This window comes from Nothobranchius furzeri, chromosome 12, assembly GCF_043380555.1.
Source record: "Nothobranchius furzeri strain GRZ-AD chromosome 12, NfurGRZ-RIMD1, whole genome shotgun sequence".
NCBI classification, from domain to species: domain Eukaryota; kingdom Metazoa; phylum Chordata; class Actinopteri; order Cyprinodontiformes; family Nothobranchiidae; genus Nothobranchius; species Nothobranchius furzeri.
The window spans coordinates 23,590,632-23,599,749 of record NC_091752.1 but is presented as its reverse complement, the minus strand read 5'-3'; the positions used below and the strand labels follow the sequence as shown (position 1 = coordinate 23,599,749).

The 9,118-nt window shown below is 40.0% G+C and overlaps 1 protein-coding gene across 1 annotated transcript in view; it reads left to right on the top strand.

Moving 5' to 3' along the window:
* Window positions 1-4,940: 4,940 nt before the first annotated feature.
* Window positions 4,941-9,118, top strand: part of mlip (muscular LMNA-interacting protein) — a 30,684-nt gene continuing 26,506 nt past the window's right edge. Inside the window, exon 1 of the mRNA XM_015976381.3 lies at window positions 4,941-5,110. Coding sequence (XP_015831867.3) covers window positions 5,081-5,110 — 30 coding nt within the window. The 5' untranslated portion in view covers window positions 4,941-5,080. The remainder of the gene's footprint in view (window positions 5,111-9,118) is intronic.

Below are 9,118 nucleotides of genomic sequence, written 5' to 3'. Positions count from 1 at the left end.
CACACACACACACACACACACACACACACACACACACACACACACACACACGTGCTACCAACACACCTAATTCTTGAGTACATAGACTCCAGCTGTTATTTGAACACACCAGCAGGTATGGAATAAATTATTTCTCTATTAACTTACATGCTCCAACTAATATTGAGATACATTTTTTAAAATCATTTTGGACTCTTTAGACCAGTGGCACTCAATAGGCGGCCCGCAGGCCAGGTCCGGCCTACGACGCCCTTCTTTGTAGCCCCAGACCACCAGCCCCCCGTGATGTAGGAGGACACACAGGGAACTATGGGGGTAACCCAGGGGTGGGCAATTATTTTTTCCATGGGGCCACATGAGAAATAGAAAATATTGTGGAGGGCCAGGCCAAAAGGCTGAAGTCAATTATGCATAATATTAATGGTATTTCTTTATAAAAAGCAGTAAATACCATCGTTTTTTCAAGCTGGTAAGAGTAGACTAAATGTTATAAATGAGCAAAAAGGAAAAAGTGAGGTTGGCTTACAAAAATGTGATTTATTCAAATTTCCCAAGGCAATGGTAAACAAAGTGCGCATTTGGTTTTTGTTAAACATTTGTGACTTATATTAGTTAGCAGTTTCAGTCACATTCACTCCAAAACACATTTTGAGTTTCAAATATTGTTGGAAAGAGGTTCTTAGCATTCTACAGACACACAGTATTGTCTGTAAAATAAAATCACTGAACTGTGATCTTGAGAAAGAGGTTTCAAAAAAAAGTGTCCAAGTTCACTGCTAGTTGCCTACATTTGTGGTCCAAACACCTTATTTTGTGTTTTTAAGCGATTTTTTTCTTATTCAGTGAGAGTAATCTAGTCTCTGCTGGGCTTTAACGAGTGCATCAAAGTCAGGTTGAATGTCTGAGGTGGAGACGCGAAGCACAGCTGACAAATGATCATCAGTGAGAGAGGATCTATACCTGGATTTTGTAAACTTCATCACTGAAAATGTTTGTTCACAAATGTAGGTAGAGCCAAAGAGAACCAACATCTTCTGAGCATGTCTCCTCAGGTTTGGAAAGTTCTCCTCCTTAAGAGAAGAGTAGAAATCCAGCAGAGATCCTGAATCTCTGCTTTCAAGGCCCAAACCCTCTTCAGCACTTTCCCCAGGCTGAGCCATCTGACAGCTGTGTGGAGTCCTCCAAAAGAGCGACAAACTGTCTGTGATTCATTGCCCGTGCCCTGATGAAGTTTATTATTTTAGTAACAACATCAGTAACATGGTTGATTTTTAGCACTGACTTGCACAACACATGTTCGTGTATAATTCAATGCAAAAACACCTATTTTTGATCTGCATCGATTTCTGTCACTTTATCTTGCATGCGTTTCAAAAGTCCGACATTTTCCCTGTAAGATTTGGACAACCGTCTGTTGTGACACCTGACAGTCTCTCCCATTTCAATCCCAGAGTGTCCGTGCACGCATTTACCTCTGTAAAAAGATCACTCCCTGTCGTTGTCCCTCTCATCGACCGCATTGCTGCCAGCTCCTCTGTGAGCTCCGTTATCCCCCGACATCACAGCTCTCGTCTAAGGCCAATGAGAAAAAGTCAAAACTTGCCACTTCACGTTGCAGCTGAAGCTCCAGGTTCCCCACGGTTCACCTGGACAGTGGGATTTGCTCAAATGCGCCTTTTTTTTCAGGGCATATTAGTGCTGCAGAGTCCTCCATGCACTCTTTGACAAACTCTCCCTCCGAAAACGGCTTGCTGTTCTTAGCTATTTTGTGGGATATCACAAAGCTGGTCCTGGTTGCTGCATCCCTGGATGTGTGAAGCTTAGTAAAACAGCCTTGCTGCTTTTGCAACTTTGCTAGCAAAGCTTCGGACGTCCGTTCCCTCTCAGCATCAGACAAGTTCTTGTATTTTTCCGAATGTTTCTTGTCGTAATGCCGACTCAAATTGTAGTCCTTAAACACGGCAATCTCCTCCCCGCAAACCAAACACACGGCTTTGCCTCTGACTTCAGTAAAAAAAAAAAATACTTAGCAGTCCAATTTTTGTTGAAAATCCTGTATTTGGCATCTTTCTTTCTTTTTTTTTTTTTTTTTTTTTTTTTGCATGAGCGGACATTTCTGGGGCTACAATCACCATGTCAACCGCGGGCACTTGTTGCTATACGTATTGCGTCATTGTGCACGTAAAAACCAACTTCAAAATAAAAGCAATGCAGCCTTAGCCCATGCATGAGGTAAAATGAGAAAATACATTTATTTTGTCATATCCAATTAACCTTACGCGGGCCGGTCAAAGTCAACCAAAGGGCCGTATGTGGCCCGCGGGCCGTAAAATGCCCAGGTCTGGGGTAACCCTAACCCTAACCCTACAAATAAAAAACAAACGATGTGTGTTGATTGGGAAATGGCTGACGAGTCGTGTTGACCCATGTGATGTGTGGGCGTTTCTGGTACTTTTGGGTTGCAGCGCTACTGCTTCAACAGTGCAACGACTCACAAGGAATGAGCAAAATATCAAACACGCCTGAATTTTGTGCAAGCACACGATTGCTGATCGTGAGCTGCTCGTGAGTTGTTAATCCACACTCAGGCAGACCAAGGCACCACACTCCACACCAAATGTGGCAGGGTGTGGGTAGGCGAAGATGTGTAGTAGTACAAGAAGTCCCAGGAGAGGGGAGGAGTCAAAGACCCCACCTGACATATACAGTCATACACAGACACAGTCACGCACTCCCTCCCTCATGCTCACACATACACATACAACCTAAGACTTACAAAAATGAACGCTAGACACCCACTCACATGCCCCAAACACACCCTATTCACTCTGGTCCTGGTGCTGCTGCACATGGGGTACAACCATCACCGGTTACCAGAATTCGCTCCTTTCTGCTGGGGTGATGATGAGCAGGCACCCCCGCCCAACGCTGAGCAAGCCATCCCACCAGCCCAGACCCCAGCATGATGGCAAGCTCCCCCTCCTAGCCTCCAGCCCCGGGAAGCCAAGAGACAACAGAGGTGTGCTAACACCCCTAATCTCCCTCTTTCTGCTCCATTACAGCGTTAGTGCGTGTTGATGAGGAGGTGTATTCCATGGCTGTGGTGAGCGGGCAGTGCAGGTATCTGGCCTACACAAGCTGATGCAACCACACAACCCCACTTTCCCCCACAGCCCTCTGTGTCTAAGTACAGTTTAAAATTGGAAGTGGGCACCAGCTCTCGGGGTGAGGCTGAAGGATCCCCTTGCCAAATGCCGTTGAGTACGCTCACTCCCAAGTAAAACTCTGAATGATGCTTGTTTGTAGTAAAAATTTAAAGATGGTGCTCTTCCTTCTATTTTTTAAACCCCCCACCTGAACGGATTTAATATATTATGTTGAGAGTATTTCCTGTGGATAGATGTCTTATATTGAATTGCTTGTGATTTTCTCTTTGTTGTGGCTTCAGTTGTTAATTCTGCTTTCAAACCAAACTAAGTGCATCTCCCTAGTGTTTATGTCTCCACCTTTCTGTCATTTAGTAGCTTTTTAAGGAAATGTTCATGTGTTTGTCATTCTCTGAAGCTTGTCTTCAAACGAGACTTCCCTTCAAACACCCTTTGTTCTGTTAGATTAACTAAAAATAACACTTCACCTCCCCCGCTTGCCTCCGGACCTCTGTCTTCATTTAGGTTTTTAAATTTAACACCAAAGGTAGCGTGCATGTAAACAGGTGGCAGTATTGTACTGTGCTTTGATTTATTGTAATATTTCTGTGTGTGGCAGTCGTGTTGGGGGTGAGACGGAGGGGAGGCGGCAGACAACAGACAAGCGCAGCTGTGACAGGAATGAAGAATGTGGTGTATGTAATGGATTAGAGCAGAGGTCTGCTTTCACTCACTGATAAGGGAACGGAGGAGTCGATACGGCGGTACACAAACAACAAGCTGCCAGATAATTCATTAGAGGAAACAATAACCACCCATCTCTTTCACGTTTCACTTCAAGGATTTAGATCCTCTGGAAGTCAAACAAACACCTTCTGAGGTTAAACATCTGTTTAAAGCTGTTATAGTGAATCTGCAAACAAGCTAGATTTGAACGCAAACACGGTCACGAAACACTCTCCCCTCCCCCTCGGGTATCTTCACTGGTTCACCAGAAACCCACAATACCAGAGGAAACAAGATAGTGCTAAACACCAGTCAACGTTTTCTAGGTCCAAACGTCTTTGGTTGTATTGTTGTATTTTAGAGCCGACTTTTCTTTCTAAATCCCCATTAGCTTTGTTAGCTCAACATTAGCTCAACGTTAGCTCAATGTTAGCCTTCTTTAGCTGACATTAGGGTTAAGGATAGAACTCTTTTTTTTAACATTCCTTCCGACTTGATTGTAACATTAGTCTGTTCAGTGATTATTTCACTGTATATTCTTACTTCTTGCACTTTTGAGCAAATTCAAAATTTATTTTTTAGAGTGTACAATTCAGAATGATACTGTGCTGCACAAACTGAGCTGGCGTTCTTCTCAAGTTCAAGCATGAATTCCTTTTTAAATTCTTCCCTGAAAAAAAAAACACACACACACAAAAGAGAACAATCAAGTCAGAAACTTTCTTGAAAGCTGAATGCCCTTAGCCATTCTTTTTTTGTCCTTCATCCAGTTTTATTCCATTTTTTGGAGACGTAAGCCCGGCTGGCCAAGTTTGTCATGTTTTCTACGGTTTAGTTTAGCTGTGGATGAGAATGAAAGACTGGGAAATAAAACACACACCTATGTCATTCATGTAGTAAGGACGCACCGGGTGTTGAAAACCCATAAAAAACACAAATTTTAATGTCAGTTCTATGTGGGTTCTGATGGGGAAATTGTTTGTCGGTTTCCAGCGTGCAGACTCCCGTCTGAAATCTATTTGTGGCTATAAGGCATCTATAAAAGGAAACCTGCTGGACGACACAGACCAACACAAATACTCAGGGAAGTTTATGAGAGGAGCTGAAAAGTGCTGCTACCCAATACTGCTTTGATGACGTCTGGACTACTTGTTTATTAAACCTGGGGCAGGAGTGATGAGTCCGAGTCAGAGGAATCAGAGGCAGAAATGGAAAGTCTGAATAAAAGTGTGGAGAAGGTAAGAAAATAAAAAACATGAATGTATGCATTGTTGTTTGAAAGCCTGAGAACACCCACTTAGGTGTTTATGTAAGGTTGTTACATCACTCACCTGTCTGTTGCCCTTGGCAAACTTTTGTTGTTTCAAAAATACTTCAGCTGAGAAAAAAAGATACCTGCAATCAGAATTGAATACTTTGACACTTTGATGTAACCTCCCCCCCTTCTCATGTAACCTCTATCAGACACACACACACACACACACACACACACACACACACACACACACACACACACACACACACACACACACACACACACACACACACACACACACACACACACACACACACACTAACACACACACACACACACACACACACACACTAACACACACACAGTCAGACTTGATAGTAAATCTGCTTTTTTCCAATAAACTAGAACTAATCATTATAAAAACTGCTATGTTATTACTCCAAATGCTATTTTAAGACAGGACATATTGATAAATCAGTACTTAACTAAAACAATTTTACTATTCTTTTTTTGTGCACATTGCGATTCTTGTCTTTTTTTCTGTTCATCAGATATTTGTTTATAGTCCTCAGAGAGAGCCAAATGTGCTCAGGAGCAGCTGCCATTGGTCTAAATTTGCACCCACTATCTACTCTGGAAGGTGGAGTCATGCATCTCTCTGTAATTAAGCTCTTTACTTAGTGACACGCCAAACTGTTTACTCCTGCTGCATGCAGGGTCCAACCCCCTTCATGAGGGTTTTAGGCTTCATGAAGCACAGCAGCCTCAAGCTCAAAGCTGCAATTATGGAGATGAATTAATAACAAGCACAGATATGAGAAAAATAAGAAAGTTCATAAAAGGATATTGTGAGAGTAGTTTATACTTTGTCCCTTCCTGGTGACGTGAGTCCCCAGTCTGACTGGCCTCTTCCAGTGAGTGATTCAGTACTTTCGGGACGAGACTAACGTGCCAAACGGAATAACCGAGCCTGGACTTGTGCTCAGGAGGGGGACATCTGGCACAGTAAAGCAAAACCAAACAGAAATGTGAGCCACGAGGACGGCATGATCTCGGCATCGCTCGCTGTGATCAGTGTTCAGAAGTAGCTGCACGAGCAACCTTTGACAGTGTAGACTTACTCTGTTATGATCACAGAAGCCACACAAACAAGAGGAGGGGGTGGTTTTGTGCTGGTATAAATACACAAACAGTTTCGGGAAATGACTCATGATTATTTTAATCATGAGATCATTTTAAATTTAGACCTCATTACGGACAGCTTGTCAATAGCTGCCTGAGCAAAGTGGAGGAAAAAAGTCTGCATTTAACTTTCAAATCAGACAGATGAAAAAAATGCATAAACATATATTAAAGAAGAACAATTTAAATGCTAAAATCATTGTATGTTCTTTAATTATATTTTATATTTTATCCTTCTGATAAATAAAGTAAGATAATTGTTTTCAAAGATTGATCTATTAATAGGCCAATGTCAATAAAATAATTGTTAAATTATTGAAAGTATTTCAGTAGGTAAATATAAAACTTTACAACAGTAATAACAAAATATAATTGGTACTTTTCTCCCGTAATACTTAGATCTTCCACAAGGAGGCAGAATACTTACATAATTCAAAAGAGCAGAAGTTTGAGGAATGTACTAATCCTGTTAAAAATAGAGGAAATAAGTAAATATTGTAAGGGGTTAAAACATAAAAAGCATTTAGCTAGTCTTAGGTGTGTTCTTGCTGTGTCTTTCTAAATCCATGCTTTCGTTCTTTTTTAAACACAGAAACAGTTTCTGCAGACAAACAGGTAAACAGGTAAACAAAACTGTTTCTGTGTTTAAAAAAGAATGAAAGCATGCATTTAGCTAGTGATTAAAAGGCAAGAATGTTTTTTAAATTCAGGATATAATACATTTATATTTACTGTAACTTACATTTACAACTTCAAGTAATTTTTTTCATAACTGTTGCAAATAATGCTAAAAAACATTCCAATCATAAACTACCCAAGAAAATATTTTATTATGCATTATTTGTGTCAAACTAATATTTTAGTATGGTGTAAATATCAAGCTTTTTGCTCTGTCTAATTTTATAGAATAATACTTATGAATCTATAAAATAAGCAATGGTTTGAATATTTATCATAATAGACTTTAAAATAATCAAGTTACATAATTGAGATGTGTCACTTCTGTTTCTTAAAATAACGATTACAGTCATGTGCAAACCTACATTACAATAATTCTGTTTAAGGCAACATCATTTATTTATCTACTTCGGGACGGGACACACAACTGGTATGAGGACCGGGGGGTTTCTTTACAGTAAGTATACAAAAATATGTATGAAACTACAGCCTAGAGGCTCTTGTATGCAATGTCAGGCATGTCGTGTCCCTCCCCCCCCCCTCGCCCCAGACAACTACGTCCCTGCTTTAATCCCCTCTGAATACTCAGTTGTTCCTGCAGGAACAGAGTGATTTTCTACCAAAGAGGTACATTTTTTAAACTCAAATGTGATCTTCCTTTACAATTCAAACAGAAACAAGGGAATGTTTAAAACAATTCAGTACAAGTAAAGAAATGTGTATGAAGAAGCTCATGATAAAATTAAACCCATAGTAAAAAAAAAAGGTAGTACTACACAACACAGCCCAATACCTACTGCAGTGCGGTGAGGGAGAGTAGGGTAAGTACAATCAATACTTACAAGGTAATTAATGTATTACTATAATATTATTTTATTTCTTTATTATATATGAACTGAATCAACAGAAACACTGGTCCAGTAAATAAAATGAAAGTATCATAAAATTCATTAAAGATAAAATAAATAAATGAGTACATTGTTCCTTAGCATTTACAGTAAAAGTAAAAATTTGGACAAAAACATGATGCACCCAACACTGAGCATTATGCTACAATAGTAGCAAATCAGCACATTCCTAAATCATTGCAACCAAGCTGTATTTTGTGTTTGAGTAAGACATTACTGACAGATAGCCATTAGGGTCAAAAATCCCTGGGTGCGCAATTTTTGAACAAGTACTTTGTCAGATCGTTCGACCTCCAGCAAAATGACAAATACATCAGACTCCTGTTCATCACTGGCAATGAGCAAAGAGGTAAATGTGTGTTTATGAATGGTGAAAGTTTTCTAACTGATTGTTGCAAATCAGTAAATGTGTTTTGTCCTCATGGGCTCCTGTAGATAGAAACAATGTGTCTAATATGGTGTCGCCCAGAAAATTAGATCTGCTCCCATGTATTTTAAACAAAATCTTTATGTTACAAAGCCACCAATATTTTTCAACAGCTGGGCATCATTTCATTCTTTTTCAACATTTCAATGGATATCTAGAGATTAATGGTAAAAACTACACATTGTCTCTTTAAAACACACACAAAAACCTCTTAGCAATGTTCTAAAATAAAACCAAAAATAATAAAGTGGTTATCTTGCATTTGTCTAAAAACTCCTGGTCCAAAACCAGTTCTAAGTATTACTTGCAGGCTGAACGTGAAAAAAGTCTTCAACCTCCATTTCCTGCATTATCTGCCAAAAGAAAATGGATTAGGAAATGCTTGGGTCAGATAAGGCCAGTCTCTAACATAAAATTTCCCTTTACATTTTGGTCAGATTTGAGCCATAAGCCTTTAAAGAATAAAATAACAATCATTGCCTGACAGCAGCCTCTCCTGAAAACAGCTTTGTAGAAATTGTTTCAAAGAAAGAGACCTCCCACTGAAATAAATTCTATAAAACACACGCTTGCTGTCAAATAAAACAATGCAGCTCACATCCATCAGCAGGACTTTTTTCATCATGGTGTGGGAAAGTGAGGCGGGTGAGAACATGAGCTGATTTCACTGCAGCTGATAACTGGGTGTGTCGTAGCTCCAAACCACAGAGGCGCGGCCTAACTAGCTGATTTGTGTGTGTATATGTGTATGAATGGATCATCAGCACGGCTCTGAAAAGAAAAAAAAAAGAAAAGC